Source organism: Aplysia californica, unplaced genomic scaffold, assembly GCF_000002075.1.
Source record: "Aplysia californica isolate F4 #8 unplaced genomic scaffold, AplCal3.0 scaffold00192, whole genome shotgun sequence".
In the NCBI taxonomy this organism is placed as follows: domain Eukaryota; kingdom Metazoa; phylum Mollusca; class Gastropoda; order Aplysiida; family Aplysiidae; genus Aplysia; species Aplysia californica.
In genome coordinates, this window is record NW_004797462.1 from 686,912 (window position 1) to 710,739 (window position 23,828).

Sequence of the window (23,828 nt, forward strand, 5' to 3'; positions counted from 1 at the left end):
CGATGGCGATCCGAAAGAAGGGGCTCTGGCTCTAGGCTAACTCGCCCACTGTGTTTTCCCCCACCCCACCACTCCCTGTGGTACATTGCGTCTGCTTGCCCATGTCACACATTCACTCCATCCATCACAGCACTGTGACCTCTCCATCCCGCACCAGAGAAGTGAGAGGAACGGTAGGCCTAGATAATCTAGACTGGGCTGGCCTATCACGTGATGCGTTCTGCTTGTCTGCCATGCCACACCCTCTCCACTCATTCACTCTGACCTTCATTGTTGGTTCGTGTGGGCTCTCCCATTCTTTGTTTCGCTGGATCACCAACAACTTTCTCAACTGGCGAGGTTTTATAATACATGTATACATGTACAATTGGTCTGTGCGCTGTGCACAGCAGCAGCAATATTCCGTTATAACCGACTCGCGTGACTGTCTGATTGTGCAATAGCAGTATTTTTTTTACAAAGATAAAGAAAGGAAAAAAACGGGTTTTTAGAATACTGTCTTTATAACAGACTTCTCGTTATTTCAGTACTCGTTACAAGTGGGCTCCACTGTATTAATTTATTTAAGAAGTCAGAACACAGCCTGAAGCAAATGGAATACAGACAATTCAAGAGTCAGCAGTCAGCTACAACCGATAGGAAATTCAACATTTACAGTCACAGCACATGAATGCTTTCATTCATCTCTCCAACTTTACATACCATTCAAAAGCCTTGCACAACATATGTGTGTGTGCCTGGTGAAAGGGACCACATGTCGCATTTTGAAAAATCCCGTTTTTGGGCATTTTCTTGTACAGAATTCATTTCTAAACAATGTGCTTTTTAAATTTTGAAGATATCTTCAGTAGTTTTTGAGATATGGGCGATTTTGTAAGGCAGGGTACGGAAACAAAGTTTTGAGAAAAACGGCTCTAAAGTGTCACCTTTGTTTCTGCAGAAAAAACAAAAACAGAACACCTTTTTTTCATAACAAGTCACCATTCTAGTGAAAAGGTTTTGCTGTTGCTGAAATAAAATGTTAAATCGTGTTCATAATTATTATTGTTTTGTTTAAACACTTGATACCCCGCCCCTCCCTCCCCCTTCATCTCCTGCAACACACACAGGCAAAAAAAGTATCTTCACCATAGTAACTAGGGAACTTAACACTATCAATCATCAGGGTCAAAGGAAAACTTTTTGTTCCTTACCCACTTAACAAGATTGCCACATATCCAGATCTTAGAACCCAGACTCTCCCAGGAATAAATGAAATTTTGTTCTGCATACATTTAGAATGAAGAAAACAAAAATGCACTACTATGAGTAAGCTAGATCTAAACTAGAACTAGATCTAGGTTTATCAAGAAAGAACAGCGTAATGATAATTATTACTATTAATTATCATTATAATAAATAATTATTAGTTTGCTAAATCTAAATCTATTTCTATTATCACTGTTGTTTTTGTTGTTGTTAATCTTTACTTGCTTCCCTCGGTTCTGCTTCAAGTGCGGGGTCTGGAACTGGCGATGGCACCACAGATCGAACTTATCTTCTTCCTCTTCTCCCAAATCGACGTCAGAAATGAAATAATCGCATATTACATCTCTAATGTCTTCTTCAGTTGCCATTCTGACATTCCAATGCGTCTAAGAGAATTGAAAAGAGACACAATTTCCTGCTCACGAATAGCAGTACTAGATCTGGATCTAGTACTAGATCTACTTCTAACAGTACCGGTAGTAGTAACAGCTGGCAGCTCCGCCGTGTTGTTGTGCTTCGAGACGACCTGACAACACAGTCGCTTCTCACAAACTAACTTTAAAAAGCAGCTCTACAATAAAAGAACAGCTTCAAAGTGTTTGTATTACGTCTTCAAAACAAATTCACCACCACATTGAACAGGAATTTCAAGAAATACGGTTTGCACAGGGCAGAAATAGGCGATACAAGTTTGTTCTCCAAAGAAACAAAAGGGTATGGATGCGCAAAGTTTCGCTTTGTTTACATGTTCTAGATATTCATGCGCACTACCTGCCATCGGAGAGCAGAGAGAATGACCTAAATTTTAGTATGCAATGTGATTGGGTCGACTTTATGAATGGACAAGAGAAACCATCCGCAGTGTTTACCCTGAAAGCCAGTTTCCTCACGCATTTTTTGGGATTATGCAATATACCTCGGGTTAAAAAACACCTTTTAAAATGTATTTTAAAGTCAAAATAACCCAAATCCTTGTAAATATCAATAAATAAATGGCTGAAGAATCCATTTTTAATGGAACTTAGTTTTTGTCAAAAATTATATTTTTGACCTTTGAAGCCTGATATCTCGGTTTGAGAAAATGCGACATGTGGTCCCTTTCACCAGGCACACACACATATTCATATACAAGTAATTTAGTAACCAAAAACCAAACAAAATTGCAGCATTCAGTAACAGATCTTAGCAACACACAAGTCCTCGTTTGGATTGGCACTGACTTGTCCCTGGTTTCTAACCCCACAATTAAAGAAAAGAAATTAGTATCATAATTATTGTTATAGGGTAAAAACAGTTTTGTATTTGATTCCCCATTTTCCTTTTGAGTCCAAAGCCCAAGACGACATCGTAAAAATTTATTTCTGAGGTACAGCACTTGGGTCCTAATCATGGATCGAGATGTCATATAAAACTTGCACTTCCACAAGAAAGGTGAATGCTTGATTTATAATACAGAAATCAGCAAGCAGAATACTCAACATCCACAATCCACACAATCCACAAACATTCAGACATTAGAGCGAAACCAACAAGATAATTTACACAAAGAAATATAGTTTGAGAGATCAACAGATGCAGATATACTCATAACCTCAGGGGTCAACTCCATAAACAAGGCAGCTTCCATCATTATACAGAAAATCAAACAAGAGAAGGAAAAGCCAGTGCTTGGTTGCATCTCAGAAATAAAAGTCACTGTTTTCAGCACCAAAGGTCTGGTTACTGGTCTGTCACCATTCACAGGACTCTATTTTATCTTTGTTTACTCTATGAAACATTAAAGGAAAAAAGTTCCTTACAGCAGAAACAAGTTGGTGGAAGAGGAAACAGGAAGGGAAAATACATGATCTATTCCTGAATGTAATTTGGTCCCATATGTTTGTTAACACTACATTTATAGCCTCGTCCTTTTCACATTCTACTCCACGAAGTATGCTGTGCGTTCACTTTAGTCTTTGAGAACATCTTAATCGAAAACTGTTTTGCACAAAAAGCACACCAAAATTCAACTTGCTGTCTTTTTTTGTGTTGAACAAGGTGACAAACCTGCACCATGCCACAGCCATGGTGCTTCCATCACTTTCAAGAGTGTGCAGGCATGAGGGATAAATGACCAGGAGAGGGAGTTGCAACCCATTCTGACTGAAATAATTTATTGTTTAAAAGAACTCTCCAAATCATTGCAGGATGACATCAACATATGGTAACGTAATTAACAACCAACTCCATAAACAAAACTCATGTGAATGTCTAAAATGGATGTGAGCTACATACTGACAGAAACCATAAAGACTCGGTTCCAACCAGCACAGTTTCACACGAACACAGAAACAGATCAAGATTATTCTGACATCATTAAATCTACATATCATACAATGTTATTATGTTAAATTTTCAACAAAGATCAACAAAATGGTCATTCTCACTTTAAGCTTCACGTGTGGAGGTCAGTGAAGCAATTGATGACAAGCTGCTACCAATGTTTTCAACCGCTTGACTAAGAGGACACAAGGCCAAAATCAACGAGGCAAAGGACTGGACCCAATGTAATGAAATTTGTTCTTTTGACAAAGGGGAAGTGAGCACATGTTAATGGATGTTTACTGTGCCCTCCAAAAGACAGAGTAGAGTAATAAACTTAAATATTTAATTAAAATGGTGTCTGCAGACACAATTCAACAACTGATTAAACTACAATTTCTGTTCTTGAAAAATCTGTGCGGTGCTCTAGTTTTGATGCATATTTCAAGTAAGGACATTTGTATTCTACATTCAGAAACCCTAGTGCAGATAATATTTTGTCTATAAAAAAGCTGTGTAACCAATCTTGAACAACACAGTCTTAGAAAGAAGGATACATTCTCCAAACTAACAGTCACACAAATTTCATAAGACTACTTCTTCCCTAGCAGCTGTTTCCTCTGCTGCTCCAAAAGTCCTTCCAAATGGTCGGCACGCTTTGTGGCAGCCTGGTACTGCTGGCGGAGCTGTGACACCACCTCCTCCTTCTTCACGATTGCCTGCTTCACCCTGAGAGAGGAAATGTTTCAAAAACTTTACTATGAGGAATCTCGAGTTCCATAAAGAGCAGTAGAACATCTTTCACTCAAAGTCTTTTTAAAAATGTTACTTTTCTCAGCAGACTGAAACTGTATGCATGCATAAAGAGCAAATTAAAAAAGTAACATAGCTGAGAAAAGTGCACAGAAAAGGTTTTTTTTAAAAAACCTACCAAGGTAGCTTTCCAAACATCTACCAATAGTTTGCTGAACATGCACATAAAAATTTCTTTATAAAGTACAAGCATTCCATTGACAAAAACAACTAAAAGACAATGAGTCTGTGAGCCTCATCAGATTTTATAGCATGAAATTTTCTTTCCCAAAAGTACAAACAAAAGTCCACATGAGAACATGAAGTTTCGAGTCCTGATTTTTGGCCAGTGAGCAGTATAGCAGTCATATTTTACCAGGGGAATTTAAACAAAATATTAACACTTTAGAGAAGCAGTCCTTGACTAAAGTATGAACACTCACCAATTACACGCACCTTACCCGATCTTTTGCCTTGGAACATCATTTTTTTAAACTGATATTTCAAATGGGAAAGAACACACTCATACACAAACACAATTTTTTTGTTTTTGTTTTTTTTGTAAATTTCAATGTTGTTGTTAGCGATCCAGTAACATCTGAGCATTAACTCTTCTGCATGATGCCATTCGGTAATAGTTGCATGTTTGTTTTAATTGTTTTCTTGAGGAGTAGAGGCAATTAGATGTGTGGGGTAGCTTGGGAAGAAAACATCCCCTTAAATATTTAAATTTCAATAAAACCAAAAAAATCTTGTCCTACCAAAAGACATTCTACATACCTTTTGTGCACTTCCTCCATCTCCTCATCTTTGGTTTTCCTCAACTCCTCCATGTCTCCTTGTGCTCGTTCCAGCTCCAGACGATGCCGGGCCCGAACCTCGGAGATCTCATGTTTGATGCGTTTGTTCTCTTCATCTGTTGCTACGATTCTGTCCGCAAACTCCTGCCGGATTATGTCTGACACATGGCTGCGTTCAGAATTCATCTTTTCTAATAGCTGTGGAGTATAAATGGAACACTATTACAATACCGTTGAAGGAAAAATATAATACAATATTTTGTGGGAGCCAAATTTCATAGAACACTTGAAGGAGGTCAATCGAAAATGAAAAAATTAAACTGAAACAGATGAAGTGATAATTAATTTTCACACTATATTTCTTCTACGACAGGGCATTCAAGTAAAGTATTTACAAAATTTAGCTCTAAAAAGCCTGATATCATTGAAAAATTAAGAAAAGAGAAATACATCAATTCACTGTCGGCAGACAGATTAACTTCAAATTCAAATATGCCTCCATCATCTAAGTGACTAAGCTAGTCTGAGCCACTAAGAAAGATGAATTCTCTTGAAGTTTCAAACCAAACAAGTTCCTCTCATTATCCTAGTGGAAATGACACAGTCAGCAGTTATTACCTTTTTGTTATCCAGTATTTCTTGGTCTTTTTGTCGAACGATAACTTTCAGTCTTTCATTCTCACCTTCTACTTCTGTCATTTTAGCCTGTCAGAAACAAAAACAATTACTTCTTTTGAACAAAAAAAACTTATCTTTCAGCTCAAAAAGACAAATTATCTAACGTTTGAACATTTCTGGATGGATAACAACAACAGCTTGAACATTTCTGAACACATTACCAGCACACGTATCTGTTCCTGTAGACAGAAAAAGGAAGATTGGCAGGTAAATACTGTTATTGTGTACTCATTCCCTGCTCTCACAGTTTTACAACTATTGTGAAGGGTATTTAGTTTAGTTTTAGTAAGTGTTTTACGGCACTTGCAACACAATAAGATCATATAACTTAATATAAGTGCCAAAGATTAGAGGTGTTACAAGAGAGTAACAAACATAAAAAAGAAGGAGGGGAGATAAAGCCGATAGATGTTCGATAGGAAAGACGAAGCAAACCACACCACAGCACCCGCCACCTCCCACAGTGTAGGGTACCAGTAGTCTGTCTCAAGTATACAGAGATTAGCACACCATAGATTTTCTGTATAAACAGTTCAAAACATTTTATTGCTTGAATCGCCTTTTAACTCAAACAACCTGTATTGGATTTTTTTGTTCATTACTGAAGTTACGTTTGACTGAGCAGTTCAGAAAATTCTAGTTTCACATTAACTCTAAACTAAAAAAAACAAAATGTCAGATAATGGAGACTTTTTAGTCTTTTTAGTTTAAGTAAGTGTTTTACCGCACTTGCAACACAATAAGGTCACATAAGTGCCGAAGATTAGAGGTATTACAAGAGAGTAACAAACACAAAAAAGATGGAGGGGAGATAAAGACGATATATATTTGATAGGAAAGAAGAAGCAAACCACACCAGAGCACCTGCCAATCACCCACTAATGGAGATTTCAGGATGGTAAAAAGCAAGAGATATTAATAAATCAATACAGCAGAAAAACCGTGTCTTATCTACATCAGACACTGCATTCCACCATACCTTTATTTCATTGAGCCTCTGCACAGCTTTCCTCTCAGACTGTTCCAGCTCAGATGTTTCCTTTTCATACTTCTCCCTCAAGCGCCTAAGTAAAAAAGAAAAATATGAAAATAAAAAACGTCATTTTAGAAATCTTATCAACAAATTGTCCTCGTAAAAATCATAAAATGTTTAATTCAGCTGACGTTCTTGTTCAATCGCGGCGACAATGAAAAGAAGCAGAAGCAAACAACTTTACTGCTGCCTCCAGTATCAACTCAAGAAAAAACCAGTTTCTGTCAAGGAGGGAGATAGTAAGATACCCATACAAACAAATACAAGAATCATGCCAAAATAAACAACAAACACACAGACATACACACAGTCACACAGCAAATACACTGCGAAACAGTTCATGAGTAAAAATTACAATTACTTAGCTATGTCTTATACAACAAGTCTGTCCTCACCCATAACTACAGCTATCATTTAAAACTGACAAAATTTTGACAAAATAGACCTGAATCCCAAAAGACTCTCAAACACAACATACGAGCAGCAGAATACAAAACAGTAAAAATATAAGGAATAACAGGTTAGAAAAGCTCCACTTCGAGAAGGAAAAAACAAAAAAACAAATGTGTCAAGAAGCGATGGAATCAGGCGTTCGTCAATTTTGGGGCACATCGAGTTATTGGTATCATCTTAAAGCCAGTTCATTTGCCTTGCTTTTGATCTTTTAAAATATTCATTTATCTTGGATACAAGTCAATATATTGGCGATTGAAGGAGGTAGGGGTTACCTGGTATCAGAGGCAAAATTAGCGAGAAAATGGGCGTCAGAGTTTGGTAATTTTCAAAGCTTGAGAGTCCTTGAAAACTGACAATTTATACATTTGTTGTGCCTTTAATCAATGTTTTCGAGTAAAATCCACACAGAAATATGTATTAGTTTTTTTAGTTTTAGAAGAGGTTTTACGGCGCTCGCAACTGCATAAGGTCATATGAGTGCCAGAAGATTAGAGGTGATACAAGAGAGTAACAAGTATAAAAAAGAAGAAGGGGAGATAAGGAAGATAGATGTTGGATAGGAAAGAAGAAGCAAACCACACCAGAGCACCCGTCAACCACCCACGAAATATGTATTAAATGGAGATAAAAAGTGTTGAGCAAAACAAAAAAAAGATGAGGAAAAAATTGTCAAACGGGAGGAAAAATGCCAATATCTTCGATTTCATTTTTTGATGAGTGCCTGATTTCACCATGTTGCCTCACAAAAGAACAGCCCCCCCCCCCCTAAAAAACAAACAAATAAACAACAGTGAGGAACCCCCCCAAAAAAAAAAAAATTTTTTTTTTCAAAAAAAATTTAAAAATAAATAACACACTGCTGTACTTGACCAGCCAGAACTGTACCTGACTTTCTGTTCTGTGGTTCTCTCTGTCTCTTCCCGCATACTGGAAGCATCCTCTTCCAATCTTTCTATCACTAACTCAATCTCCTTGTCACGATCCTTTTTGATCTGAAATTCCACAAAATGTTGCAAATAAAATATTGCTTAGAATGTAACGCTTTTTAAACCCTAAACCAGAGCATCATACAAAAGCACACAAAGCCTCTGTGGTGTTGAACTTCTAATCAGTAGTACAAAGAGTGAAGTCTTCAAATGTTTCAGTATGTTTATGTATGGTCTCATTTACTTAACAATGAAGAAGTTGAACATCCATTTTCAAAGGCAGTGTGGACATTCGAAATATTATCTAGGTTAAATCAAAACCATCAATCAATTTGGCCTCAACTAGAAAACAGTTTGGTAAACAAGCATTTACAAAACCCTGACACACACTAAAATGAGTATAATAATTACCTCTGAAGCAAAATGCTGTGAAGTGTAGACTAACTGATATAATGACAAATGAAAGTTGTCAAGTTATAACAAAAGTGTGAGACAAACAGGCATTTCCCACAGAATTTGTTTTAGTCATGTTAAATGCCCCATGTACAATAAGACAGAGCTGGAACAAAGGGGTCATAAAAACTCCTTTTGATGAAAAAGCCACACATATTGACCCCTCAGTGAAAAGCTCCATCATATGTCACATTTCAAAATGGTGTGGGGTTTTTTTTTTGGTAAGTGTTTTTACGGCGCTCGCAACTGCATAAGGTCATATGAACGCGCGGGACACACCTCATACTTTTAGTTGGTAGGAAATTTTTAATTTTGCCCGGGTGGCGGCCGAAGCCTATTCTTATTGATTTTAGACCACCAAGGGATCTTTAACGAGCGCAACTTGCACACGGGCCCTCCGAGATTTTTCGCCCTTGTCCGAGAAGGCTAGGTGTAGATCTTTCCTACCAGAAGATCAGGGGTGTGGCAGAAAGACAGCTGTAAGAAGGAGTCAAGGAGTAGCATAAGAAAGGCAGCAGAAAGAGTCAGGAGCCTAGAGAAGGGGGCAAAGGGGGTGAGGGGGTGGGGACAGAAAGAGGAGACGAAAGCAGACTACAGAATATTGCTAGAGAGCAGGAAAGGAGGTGAAAGGAGACAATTTTAGAGAAGAAAATGTTTCGGTCGCTTCCCGGATTCGAACCCGGGACCTTTGAATGAGAGGACAACACCTTAATCTGTAGGCCACGAGAGCCCCCAAAATGGTGTGTGGCGGGAGTCTTACCCTTAGTAGTCGATAAAGAAACAATGCAAAATCCATCACAGACCTTGTCCTTGAGTTCACGTTCCTTCTGCACCAGCCAGGTCTCATGTCGCTTCATGTAGTTCTCCTCCCAAGACTCCTTCTCCAACTTCAGCTTTTCCTGCAGGTCTTTGATCTCCGTCTGATAAAACAACACCACAAAGTAACTGTCAGTTCAAGTATTAACTCATTCGCTACGTCAAGCCGTGGGGGGCGGCGCGGCTAAAGTGCCGTCAGTACGCTAAGCCGCCCCCGGTGGCTCGAGAACCGATCTTCAATTTTAGCTTAGATTCTATTCCAATCCACATATCCATGTTAAAATAAAGGTCATAATATAATGTTGACTTCCGGGTCAAGCATTTCCACTGAAAATCAGAAATTTAGATTCAGTTTTGAAACGCGATTTCGTAGTTTATTCGACTTTGTTTTATCGCGATGCCAAAATTATAGCCCAGACACCAGTCTTACTAATCTTACACAACAAAATCTATCATTATTTTGCCCACTAAAGAAATGTAGGACACTTTTTTATGATATTGATACCTTTGGACTCATATTGCCAATGTACTGTTATTGAGAAATCAATATTTTTGAGTGCTCGATCTAGGTCTAGATCTAGATCTAAATTGTCAAAAATATTTTTTTCTCCCCAAAATCACTACTTTTTGATGAACTTACACAAAAAGTACCACTCAAGACATGTATAGGTTTATTCCAAATGCAATTCTGAATAATTCCATATAAGATACGAGTGGGGTTTTTTCTGTTTGTGATCGTTTTTCAAGATTATAAATTTGTTTTTTTTCCATATCGGATGTTATGTTCAAAATGTACAAATATTAGGGAATGTAGGTAAATAACTGCAAACTTTTCAATATTTTCCAGTTCTATATTCATTTATGGTTATTTTGAAGTATTATTTGACTAGGTGCAAACATATTTTTTTAGTTTCACCAAAGATTATTAATTTTTTATTTTCAAATTTTATCCGCATCCAATCAAAATTGTGTTGCATAATCGTCTCTTACAGGAACCAAAGTTGAAAAATACATAAATAAACATTACAGATGTATTCTACAAACCATACTGAAAATATTTGTATATAATACGTTGATATTTATTTGAATTTGTGGCCCCAAAGACCTTTTAACAGCCCACTAGTCATCATCTCATTCGCCCTCCCGAAAAAAAATTCGTCCACAAGCCGAAAATAATACGTAGCGAATGAGTTAATCAAACTATTACTATGAGGCAGTGTACACATACTGTACAAAAACTATCTGAATCTGTGTATGATACGTGCATGAGCACAAAACACTTCACGATATAGTATACATTATTTCATTTTAAAACATTACTTACTGTAGAGTGATATACCTTAGAACAGAATACTCATATTAATCTATAAGAATTCTGTTGTTAGTTTATCAATATTCTATTCGACATAAATAACGCAAAAGTTCTATGTCTGAGCAGTTTCTATGCTTTTTAAAAGCGTCCCTGTGACAGGAAAATAAAGTTTATCCTATCCCAAAGGGGGAAAAGACTTAGCTTCAGCATCGTTGAACTTTTATCCAAAGAAAATAAGCATGGAAACATTCTTGTCTTTTTTTTTTCGACCGAACACTGGTCCAAAAGCATGGTGACTGAAAAAAGCAGCTGATAAGACAATTCGTAGCAGTATCACCTTGATCGGTACTTTTTAGAAACTTACTGCCTTTACAGTAAGTAAAATGGAAAATACAAATGAAAGAAAACACTTGTACACGATAAAAATTGTAAAATGTCTCAAATATATCAGATTTCCAGAAAAGCTAAGAAAGCAGCAATCGCGTAGTCACTGACAGAACGACATAAAGACAATGATAAGGACAATTTTGATGGACAATAACAAAGAAAATGATAAAGACGATGAATGGGCTCCTTATTCTATCATTCTTTGGGGAACGGCTTCTTTTCAAATTATTCAAAACTCATACTTCAGTCTATATTTCAAAAACAAATCAAAATCAAAATGAAGATGATGACAAAAACAATAACGATAATGCTGACAACAATACAGACAACGTCAATAATCACCTTATGCCTGCGCTCTTGCTCCTCTCGGGCTTTGTCCAGCTCTTCCCTCATAGACTCGAGAGCATGCCGATGGTTGTCCTCTAACTGTCGCTGCAGCTTTTCCAGCTCACCACGTTGCCGTGACGACGTGGTAGCCACTCTATCCTTCTCCTCCTGTACTTCCTGATAAAGTCGTCTGCGCTGCTGTTGGTAAGCCTCTTCTTCTTGCTGGAGCTGCTTTTCATACCTGCACACAAAGAGAAATCAAGCCATGAAACCGCATCACCATTTGGATTTCAATATGTGCACATTTGAGAAAAAATACCAGTTCCAAGGTTGCATATTTTTAATAGACTTTATCTTTATTTACTCCCATAGTGCAACATACTCTTTGTTATTCTAATACACCGTTTTGTGTAACTGTAATATTTATCCAACAAATACTGTTAATAACAATTCATTTTTTACTTTAGGCAGAAAAGAAACCATTTTACATCAGGGTGCTCAGACCTTAAGCAAAGCTGTAACTGTGCCATTATCAGCAACCAAAGAAATAGGTACCTCCCAACAAAAATAGTGAAGCTACAATCATTCAAAATATCAAACCTTTGCTTGGCAGATTCTCTTTCTCGAGCGCACGCAGCCTCTTTCTCCTGCGCCAGTTGATCACGCAGCTCTTCCGTCATCTTGACATATTTCTGGGCAGCTCGCTCATCCGCCTCCAGGAGCTCAGCTTCATGAATCTGTCTCATCTTCTTCACATCAGCTTTGTGCTTCCCTATCAAGCGCTGAATCTCCGGCTCAAGCCCTTTCACCGTCATCTCCTACACATTTAAGAACAGAACAATGGCATCATGAAGATACTTACAGCAGATTCAAAGAACACCTAGGTTGAAAAGCAAAGAGAAAGGAGGTTAGAAGGAAACTATTCCATTGCACTTTACCCTTTTTAAAACTAAAGACAAAAGGTTTCCCTTACGACTTTTGGGCAGATGTTAAACATGTACGAGTTTTTTCACAATTATACTAACACTAAATACTACTGCTTTGAACACAGAGAAAAAAAGAGCCATCACAGTCTTAACCCTCTGCGTGCGCATCATGACTACTGGTCTCATACCTCCCTTCCGCGCACATCGCGGCCACCGGTCGTGATCCGACATGAGTGTAGAAACTATACCGCTGATATGATAATAGCCATTTTTTAAACTGCTGGTGACTCCAGTCCACCAGTGCAACGTTCATTAGTGCCGTGCCCGCGTATTTCGCAGTCGGGGATCGGTTGGGAGTTTTTTATCGGCAATTTTCTGGAATATTGATTACAGTTTTCAAAATGTCGGAATCGTCAGCTGATTTAGACTCAGATTTACCCAGCATTTTCTGGAATCGGACCACAGTGATAAAGAGTTAGAAGGATTAGGTCCTCAAATAAAAGATTTAGATCTACGTGTGAATGATGGGGATATCGTGTCCTAGATCTAGATCTAGATCTTGTGAGTTTAAGCCCAGAAGGGGACGTCGATATTCCTGCTGATCTCCAAGCAGGCTGGACTAAAAATGATGAGGATTTTGAAACCAACAACAACAACATCATTAAAAAACACATCTGACCAGACATAAGGGTAGTTCATTGTTTAAGACACATTTTTCCTTCTTACTGTAATTAGAAATTATGATAAATAAGAAAGATATGAGCTTTTTTTATAGCCATGTTGAAAATTAGCATTTTTCTAAAATAAACCTAGCACTGAAGGGAAGTAATGGTAAAAATGGCTTAGCGCTAAGAGGGTTAAGCAAGATTTCACAGAAAACCAAACTCTCAGAAGAAATTTCCAGCCATCAGAACTTTCAGTAATTACCTTTATTTTTTTTGTTTTATCCTCAATCCACTTCTCTCTGCGCAGTTTTTCAGCCGCAGAGTGTACTTCTTTCAGTTTGGTTATTTCCACAGTGTGGCTGTAAGGTAGAAATAACATGTAATCTGTATCAGAAGGAGATGTGATTAGATTAAAAAACACAAACATCAATAGCATACATAACATAAGACATAACTCAATACCACATCAAGTGAAGTAAACAATATTCTTGCTGCCCTTTAAAATACATGGACTTCCATTCATACTTAAAGTAAAAATCCTCAATTTTGAGTAACCAGGAGTAAATGGGAAATACATTGGCTACCAAGCAGCGTGGAATGGAGGGAACCGCCCAAAGAAGTTGTCGTTAAAAGTTTTTAAAAACTGCCAGCTTGATTAAAAATATATGCCCTCCTAGAACTGAGGCAATTCCTTGAATCTCATTCGAAGTGATGGGTAAAACCATTACACATAAAGTCCCACCTTCTTAAAAAATTCACTTTAATAATAATTAAAATTATATAACACATATATATGCGCTACAGCATATTCTGTGCCGTTGCAACTATTATTACCCTCAGAAAACCCTTGCACTTTCAGAAACATTCTATACTTCCAGAGAAGCATGCAGTGCCCGCAGTGGATAAGAAGCAGTAAGGCACTAAAACACTAACAAACTGACAATATCTTTCGCTGTCTATAATCGGATACCTATTCTCACCTGAGCAAAGTAAGGAAAATTCTGCTACAAAGACAAAATGTCAGGCTCCTAACAGGATTCGAATACACAACCTTACAGTAGAGTGTCCAAGAACCTAACCACTAGACCACTGATGCCACAAAGAATGTGATTGTGATATACTGAACATTCCTGAGTCTGTAAGAATATGCACTTTAAAAAAAAAACATTTCTGAAAAAGTATTGACTTGTGTTTTGTAATGAGTGAGAGAAAATGCACTTACTTGTCCTCAATGGTCTTCATTTTCTCTTGGTATTTTTTGTCGACTGTCTTCAGTTCCGTCACTAGCTTCTCGCATTTCTCTCCAAGGTTCTTCTTGTCATCAATCAACTATACAGACACACATTATGCTGAGTCAAGTTTGTTTTTCTATGAATTTAACATCATTTTGCCGAAAATTATTTGGCCAAGGAGTTGAATTATAGAAGGAAGACGGAAGGAGGAATATTACATCACAGTAAATACCACACACATACAAATATACTCATGTATCTTTTTCTACCAATGGAGGGGTAGCATTTTAGTAGGTGTGCAGAGCCCTTTTGGGGGTGGGGAAATGAAAAATAAAACACAAAGGAAGATGAATAAAAGTCACTCAACAATCACTCCCCTTCACCTTAAAAAATCACAGGCAGAAGACAATGAAAAGTATTGGATGTAAAAAAGAAGATTTTCTGAGAAAGAAGCCAGTATGTGTAAAGATCTTACAAGGCTGCTTAGCTGACGGCAAAACGTTGTTGCCATCAAAAATAATTTCCTTAGACTTTTCAAATGCAGCATTTAATTTTTAAAATTCCAAAGACTGTAGAAAGAGTCAACAACTGTAAGACCCTTCCCACAACTCAGGGAAACAAACAGGACATTAGTGTAACCACTATTTTTGTTAGTTTTTGTAAAGTGTTTTATGGCGCTCGCAACTGCATAAGGTCATATGAGTGCGCGGGACACACCTAATATTTTCAGTTGGTAGGAAATTTGGAATTTTGCCCAGGTGGCGGCCGAAGCCTACTCTTATCGATTTTAGACCACCAAGGGATCTTTAACGTGCGCAACTTGCACACGGGCCCTCCAAGATTTTTCGCCCTTGTCCGAGAAGGCTAGGTGTAGATCTTTCCTACCAGAAGATCAGGGTGTGGCAGAAAGACAGCAGTAAGGAGGAGCCAAGAAGTAGCAGTAGAGAGGCTGCAGAAAGAGTCAGGAGCCCAGAGGAGGGGGCAAAGGAGGTGAGGGGGTGGGGGCAGAAAGTGGAAATGAAAGCAGACAACAGAACATTGCTAGAGAGCAGGAAAGGAGGTGAAAGGAGACAATTTTAGAGAAGAAAATTTTTCAGTCGCTACCCGGATTCGAACCCAGGACCTTTGAATGAGAGGCCAACACCTTAACCTTTAGGCCACGAGAGCCCCCGTAACCACTACATGACTGAATGACAATCCTACATTATAATAATAATAGATTACATTTATATAGCGCTCCAGCCCATCTTAGTATAAACTCTTGACCACTATACATCAATAACATAATCACTAAGCGCAATACTTAATTCACACAAGATACAAACATTTCACATTAACAAAAAACAAAATACAGCAGCATATCAAAAGCCTGAAAACATTTACTCTTTCAAAATGAAAAATTTTGCTGCTGGGTCAGTTATCATGGAACACAAGGTTAGTTTGTCATCAGCATTATGATCTATACATTAACGGGGGGAAGAAAGTATCCCTAAATAAGTATGAATTTTCTTCAAACAATCGAAGCCAAATAATGTTCAAACTAAATGCTTTTTGATTTAAGTTTTCATAACAATAAGAAAAGCCATTTATCCGTATTACCTGATCTATGAAAGACAAATGTCGTTTGATTGCCTCCTCATATTCATCTTTTTGCAAGTCCAAGCGTTTCTTCATTTCTTTTTCTGTCTCTCTTGCATGCCTCACTGTCAGCTCTCTTTGTTGATTCTGTATTTAAAATTAAAAGACATAAGTTTTCATAAAGGCATTTTCATCAAAACCAAACATACCAGTACTTCAGAAAGAGCTACACAAAGCCTAGCACTAACATTTCCACCCCAAGTCATATCCTGATGGGTTGTTTTTTTTTATCACTCTCACTGTCTCTGTAGTCTTCGCACACTTTACCCTTGTCAAAACTAGACCCACTCAACTAAACACATAGACACAGCGGACCAGGCGATAAACTATCTCTGATTTAATTATTTGGGAGTTATATATGGAGATCAATATGAACCATTTGCTCTTTTAGGTACTTTCATACAACATTCAAAGCATAATCTACACATCAAAATGATTCAAAATCAGCTCTTCCACACAAACTTCACCCAAGAATTACTTTCTAGCTACTCTTCTGTCCCTTTGGCCATAAATCAGTGACAGTTTAAAAGGCAAAGCTGCATTGTACCTTCGATTATCTCTGTAAGAGGGCAAAGTTACATTTAGAAACATTACACACACAAAAAATCAGATCAAAGATATATGTTGCAAGTACGGTATTGGCCTCAGAAATTCTGCATGAAAATTGTTCTCTACGAAATTTCCACAGCACAAAAAAAAAGCATCCCTCACCAGAACAAACACAAGTAAGTCTTGGTGTGGTACTGATTCAAATTATAAAGATTCTGAGCATCTGAAACATAATTCACTACTTGGCAGAGGAACATATATCATCAACTCAAAAGGATCAAACTCTTGATCACTGAAAAGGTTAAGTTTAAGGTGCATCAAATCATTTATTGTAAGACCAAAAAATACAAATCTGGTCACAAATTTTCCAATTGCAAGTCTACCAGTTGCATCAAACATACTGACCAGTGCCTTCTGCAACATGCCCACAGTGCGCTTCTTTTCATCCAGCTCCAGCCGCTGCGACAGGACGGTGTTGGTCACTTCACTCGCTGCTGCCTGGGCTTGCTCCAGCTGGGCCACTTCCTCCGCTGACGGCAGCAGGAGGGCAGGTTTCTCCAGTTCTTCATTCATGCGACTGATCTCCTAATGAAACAAACAGAGTTTGTTGCCACTGGTGTCAAACCAGCTCCCTCAAACTTTAAGACCTTAACCCAAAGCCAAGTTATAAAAAGAGGGGGTTTTAACTCTCTGAGGACGTAGCGGATACATATGTCCGAGACTAAACCAAAGACTATGTTGTAGAACATTTCCAACTACACTGCACAATTCAGAAACTCAAATTTGCATATTTCATAGTTTGTACGTTGTTGCTTGCCATTTTTAAATTTCAGATAGAGAAAAGAACTGAAAAATCTGCATGAATTAAGAAGTTATACTGATAAACTGATCATTTTCAAGCGTTATCGAATTACCAGAATCTTCGTCTTCAAAGATTTAAAATGTTGTATTCTATAGCAATACTGGGTGCTGTCCTAGTCAGTGGTATGAGAAAAACATGGTTCTTAAATGACAAAGTTCCATTCCAACCATCTCTGAAAAGCCTCTTTATTTGATTAAGTAGAAAAAGTCTTTGTATCCACATAATATGAGAGGTGGAGTAAGCCATTATAATTAAAAAGTCCCCTATTGACAAGAATGTGGGACTCCGAATCATCCCGGACTTCAGAGAATTTGTCAGGAAGGGGTAATGGAATTTATACTTTACTGCCAGAATTCAAATAAACACACAGTGAATATTTCTTCCATATATCATCTACGCCTTATGGAATATTTACAATATTAGTAAGTCACAAGAATAAAAGAGAATATTGACATTGTTTGATTCAGGCTAAGTAGGGTAGATAAAAAAAACCCACAGCAACCATGGATGGCTGAAGGGGAAAAAAACAGTACAAGCCACATCTTCCACAAGATGTTACCACATGACTCAGAAAAGAAACAAAAGAAGAAAACAGCCACCGAACAATGATGACATAAGGCATCAACTGACACAAAACACACTTACAATCTGAGATGATTACTGACCGTGTCAATTTCGCTGAGGCGATCTGAGACTTGGACCTCATCCAAGAAGCTAATAATGCTCTGAAGCTTGTCCTGCGTTAGGGATCCACTCTTGGCCAGTCCATCTTTGCTGGAGTTGAGTTTTTCCAAATTTTCAGCTGTCAAATTGGAGCCCAAGCCTGCTTCAGCGCCTTTCTCCAGTTCATCCACTGATAATAACAAATTCAACACACACCAGTCAATAAAAGTACAGCGAGTACAGAAGAAAGAAGCCTGGGCTTCTGAGTGAGAATGATACAACACGTTCTCAATTTAAAAAGCAGGATTCAAACTGCAAGGCAACATTTTCCTAATATCTAAAGAACCTCTGACCCCCATCCTCTCCCAGCCTAGCCCTTCATTGTCTAAAATTATTGCAAGTATTTAAAATGTTCCACAAACCCATTTATATTTAACTCACCCATATTTGAGCCCCAAGACTGAAAACAATGACTGTAGTTAAAAACAAAGTAAAAGACACACTCTTCCTGAACTTACACCATGAGTGTTTTTTCCTCTCGGAACGAGCAGTCAGGAAGTTCTCCTCTTCTTCCAGCTTCTTCAGCGTGCTGTAAAGGTCCTCAAGGGTGGTTGCTGTGTGGTTCGTCTCTGTGCCCACAACACTCGTCTCTCTCTCTCTTCCTCCTTCCTCGGCTGATGGCACTGGCGTCTGATGGAGGGAACAGAGAGGTATGTGTTGTAACAAGCAGACGAAAAGTGATAAAATACGAACTTTGAAATTGGACAAATTCAACACTAACAGGAAGAAAAGCTGTCCTCTGAAGAAGACTGTTTATCCCAACTCTTTTATCAAAGTTAATTCAATTACTCAAATTGTTTCCATCGTTTTCACTCAATAACTGTATCATACTTTTGATCTCCTTCCCCCTCGACCCTCCCCTCCCTCCCTCCTGTTTTCTCAGTGCTATATATCAGTTCTCATATACTTGCACTTCACTTCAACAGACACAAACAAAACTTACCCGAGGAGAGTCTTGCTCTTGGTCAACCAGCACAGGAGTACCCTGGCTGCTCTCATCTCCACCAGTCCCCTGACCGGGAACCCTTCCAACACCATTAGAAGGCTTCTCTTTCCTTCCCGAAGGCGTTTTCTTCCTAGCTCCTAGGTTGCCTCCTGACGGGGTCTTTTTGATTTTGCCATTAGCTTGAAGAAACGATATTTCCTCTTCTGCTACCTTTTTCACCTCGTTTTTGCGTTCTTCTCTTTTCTTTTGTAGATCCTACAGATCATAAAAGAACAAATACATTAGTATTACCTATTTCCCTGTATTTTTCATTTCAACACGAGTCCATAACTATATGTCTTTTAAACTACTTACATCTTTTCACAGACATTAAGACAACCTTTCAGTAGGCTTCTCAAAGAACTCCATTTCTAAAAATCTTCGTCTTTTCAAAACAACAGGGAAGACAAAATTTCAAAACAAAGAGGAAAAGAGGAAGTGGTGAAGAAGAAAATAATAGCAGAGCTTTTAGTAGAGGTTTTTTTTCGGTGTTGCAACAGCATAAGGTCATATGAGCGCAGCAGAGCTTTAACTTTAAAGTGGACAAGAAATAACCGTTTTGTGAAGCTGCAACAAACAGAGCAAGACAGATATACAAACATAAACAACACAGGTTAGTTAACAAATAGAACCTAGCACAGCTCCTCAATCACTCACAACAGTATATGTTTAATTTGTGATTTAGAATTGAATGGTAATAATCACAGTAAGGGTGATTAAGAGGTGTTAGTTTAAAGAAATACAACATGGAAAATAGATAGCTGTGTTGTGCTGTACAAAAGGAATATAATTTGTGAGAAATAGGACTCATAAGCGGCAATAATCAAATGATCACATCGAAAGGAAACTGCACTTTACAACAGGGCAATTCTTCTACTCTAGAAATAAAAGATAACATGGTGTAAAAAAGCAAAAGGTATACCTTCAAACACTTGTTTGTTAATGCACACAAATTTTTAACTAAGTAATCAAAATAAATGAAATGACAGTTATTTACGATCTCTACCGTTAACTCAGTCACACGTTCAAATTCCATAAATAAACATCTTTATTTGCGTATCAACACTGAAGTCTAGTTGATTTATGAATCACTCATTGTCCACAGCAACTCGACAAAATTTGATTCCAAAGAAATGAAAAAAGCAAACAAAGGGTACCTTGATAGCCTGCTGCCGTGCCTCTCTAGCCTTCTCCTCCCTCAGTCTCCTCCTTTCCTCCATCTTCTTCTCCTGAAGCTCTGCAGCAGTGACTGACTGGGATAACTCCTGGACTTGTCGGGTTTCATGCTCCTGGTGGCATACATTTTCTTTTTCAGTATTCATTTAAATGTTACATATGGTTTATGTATTTCAGTGTGTACGCATTCTCTCTCTCTCTCTCTCTCTCTCTCTCTCTCTCTCTCTCTCTCTCTCTCTCTCTCTCTCTCTCTCTCTCTCTCCTCTCTCTCCCTCCCTCTCTCTCTCCCTCTCGCCCTCCCTCTCTCTCTCCCTCTCGCCCTCCCTCTCCCACTCTCCCTCCCTCCCTACATCCCTCTCTCTCTCTCTCTCACACACATGCAGGCAGGCAGGCAGGCAGGCACACACACACACACGTCACACATACACACACACACACACATGCACACACATAAACATGGTATGCCTGAGAAAACATCTGAATATGCTCCACTTTATGCTTCTGACGACAGCTAAGAAAAAAATTTTTCCAGCAATTATTGACTCAGTTCAAAGTCCAAGAAGACTGCTTTTTAAAATCTAAATCTTAAAAGTGAGTTTGTGGACACAATTACCATCATCTAGAGTGAGGGGGAAAAGTAAGACTGTCATATATAGAAACACCAGAGGGAAAGAACAAAAGGCCCTACCCCTAGCACCCTTCAATTAACTATTAACTGCCCTCTCAAGATTGAAAAGAAGTAGGAACTCTAATGGCACTCCCCAGTCATGTAGTCTTTTTAGTAAATGAAATATCTTTAACAAACAACTGTACCTCTTTCTTCTGGGCCAACAGTCTCCTCATTGCAGCCTCTCCGACCATTCTTCGCTTACGATGTCGACGGTACCACCTCTGGATTTGTATAGCTGAACTGGTCAGCTTGTTCATGCAGTCTGCCAGCACTTTCTGCTCCGACAGCTTGTCGCTGGCGCCAGTCGTAGATGAAAGAGGTTTTTTGTTCTGACCACTCCCATTTGACCATGTGCTCTTCCTATCAGCCGGACTACTCAAGGAACCAGAGGCAGAGGATTTCACCTGGTTCACCGGAGTCTTGTGCTTGATGTTCTGATATGAATTCTCCATCGTGGAGAGTGAGGCTTTTGCCTTCTGATTGCTCTGTCCTCGAGTGGACATGTTGTTCGCAACAGACTTCTGATCATCTTCTCCTCTGGGAGATCGATCCGTTACAGTTGAAGTTGGAGAAGTTATATCTTGTCGAGCACTAGCCCAGTGTGAGGGCGTGGGTGTGGGCGTGTTGTCTATGATGCCTTGTATGAAGTCATCAATAGAACCTACCCGAGAACCACCCACAGCTCCCCCACCATGTAAACCGTCTCCATCCACTGTTGAAACAGATCTATGTGAGTTGACTGCAGAAGGCACCTCTGCATTGACAGCGCTCTCTCTGTTCTCTCTGTTCACCCCAGACAGTTGGGTCTGGAGACTGTGCAGCTTGTTGATGGACTGAGACAGAGAGTTGTCAAAGTCTTCCATAAGCCTCGCCTGGCTGTCTACATCATCATCGCTACTACGAGCAGATTCAGGTCTGAAGATGTTATGAGGTGTGTCTGATCGAGCTGAACCTGTCTCTTGTCCAGGTTTGCTAGCCCAGGCAGGTTTACGGTTCTTTGTTTTAGTATCCTGAAATTGTTCCAATGAAATAGGTTTTTAACATTATTTTTTTTATTATAGTTGTTCTGTGCCTACGTCTGGATGAAAATAGTCTGTGTGTGTGAGTGTGTGTGTGTGTGTGTGTGTGTGTTTGTGTGTGTGTGTGTGTGTGGGTGCATAAACATATATTGCATGAGAAAAAAGGAGGTAGTAAAAAAGGTTTTGAAAATGGGTATTCCAATGTAAAGCGCATTGAGCTACTTTTTTTTAAATGCGCTATATAAATGTTATATATTATTATTATTATTATAAAAGGTTATTGGCACATGCACTTGAGTACTAGAAAGGAATGTATGAGACTGCAGCCTACCTTATGGCTGAGACTTTTCTAGTGCTCCAAATTTTGAAGCAACACTAATGGCATGGGGGGGGGGGGGCATGTGTTGCTCTCCACCAGATTTGCTTAATATATTTTTGATGGTGTGTGTAACAAGACATAAGATGATTATATTCCAGCACAATTATTGTGAGTCTTTCGTTTCTGATATCGTTACTATCTACCACAGAGCAGATATATTTGCAGCAAAAGCACAAAATGAACTTGCAAAGTTTGTAACTGATTTTGGATGAAAGAAAAGTGAAATATTGAAGACATGGCTATCCATATACAGTCGAACCTGCCCTGACGGCCACCTCTTTAAGAAGGCCACCTGTACAAACGGCCACTTTCAATTCCCCCCCTTGCATTTTTTCTATATAAATTAACAGTGTAAAACGGGCACCTGTCCAACGCGGCCGCTGCCACCATATTTTAACACACAACCCCTATCACACCAAACAATAACACCTGTCTTAGACGGCCACCTTAGTGACGCCATTACGTTTTGTCATAAATCATGCATTGGCCCTTGGCGTTGTGGGCGAACCGTCACAATCTAACCACCTGTCGTTGTTGTTAGGTAGTCCCTCCAACCGATCATATTGCGTAGGTCCCTCCCACTGTTGACCAATAGGTAACAAATTTTCAGCTGCTGGTGAGGTAAGCGTGTGATCCCTCATAACCCATAAGCCCCACCCAGAACCCGTACACAAATAGTAAGTGAGATGAGTGGTCACTGCTTACCCAGTCTGTTACAAAGAAACAATGGACGACAACATGAATGTGTGACAGAAGCATCGCTCGTTCTCCGAGTGGTGGCGACCCATGTGTTTGTTTACCATAGCACTTGGTCCTCCTTGCCTAACACATTTCGTTTTATTGTCACCTGACTCACCCTTGCACAAAAGCAGCAACAAAATAAAAGAAAGAAAAGAAAACCCAGCGAAAACAACAACAACAACACAACAAAAACAACAATGCGGCTACCTTCTGTTGGGACCTCAGAAAGAATGGTTAGTTTTCTTCATCATGATCAGTCCTGCCTAAGACGGCCACCTGTCTAATGTGGACACTTTTCTCCTTGACAATGGGTGGCCATTTTACACAGGTTCGACTGTATGATGTAACTATATTCACACTAATCTCTGTTAAACTATTGTATTGCAGAACAACTTTCTTGAAGCTGAATGACCAGAGTACAACTAGATGACACATAACCATGCAGACATTACACCCTTTCAAAGCATAAGGCCTGAAACGTGTGCATTTGTAAAAGAAAAAATCTTTTAATCTCATCTATTTACAATTGTACTGCCGATGTTTTGCAAAACACATATCCATGGCACAAATTCTAGGACAAATACTATGACTACTAACCGTGCCCTTCCACAACACTTTTACAGCATTTGTAGAAGGTTTCTTGGAATGTGTTGGAGCACTGGCAGAGGAGGAGGGTTTTTTAATCTTGGGAGGATTTGCATTCTCAAAAAATGCCAGGAAATCCTCTTCCCTGT

General features: G+C 38.8%; 1 protein-coding gene across 1 annotated transcript in view; it reads right to left on the bottom strand.

Moving 5' to 3' along the window:
- Window positions 1-484: 484 nt before the first annotated feature.
- LOC101848110 (centrosomal protein of 131 kDa) overlaps window positions 485-23,828 on the bottom strand; it is a 42,607-nt gene continuing 19,263 nt past the window's right edge. The window contains exons 5-22 of the mRNA XM_005098734.3: window positions 23,692-23,824; window positions 21,099-21,965; window positions 20,267-20,398; window positions 19,068-19,325; window positions 18,583-18,754; window positions 18,067-18,254; window positions 16,945-17,124; window positions 15,952-16,077; window positions 14,343-14,449; window positions 13,383-13,479; window positions 12,130-12,347; window positions 11,545-11,770; window positions 9,491-9,607; window positions 8,194-8,300; window positions 6,799-6,883; window positions 5,760-5,846; window positions 5,122-5,339; window positions 485-4,278 (exon numbers count right to left, since the gene is read on the bottom strand). Of these exons, the coding sequence (XP_005098791.1) occupies window positions 4,143-4,278; window positions 5,122-5,339; window positions 5,760-5,846; window positions 6,799-6,883; window positions 8,194-8,300; window positions 9,491-9,607; window positions 11,545-11,770; window positions 12,130-12,347; window positions 13,383-13,479; window positions 14,343-14,449; window positions 15,952-16,077; window positions 16,945-17,124; window positions 18,067-18,254; window positions 18,583-18,754; window positions 19,068-19,325; window positions 20,267-20,398; window positions 21,099-21,965; window positions 23,692-23,824 (3,454 nt within the window). The 3' untranslated portion in view covers window positions 485-4,142. The remainder of the gene's footprint in view (window positions 4,279-5,121; window positions 5,340-5,759; window positions 5,847-6,798; window positions 6,884-8,193; window positions 8,301-9,490; window positions 9,608-11,544; window positions 11,771-12,129; window positions 12,348-13,382; window positions 13,480-14,342; window positions 14,450-15,951; window positions 16,078-16,944; window positions 17,125-18,066; window positions 18,255-18,582; window positions 18,755-19,067; window positions 19,326-20,266; window positions 20,399-21,098; window positions 21,966-23,691; window positions 23,825-23,828) is intronic.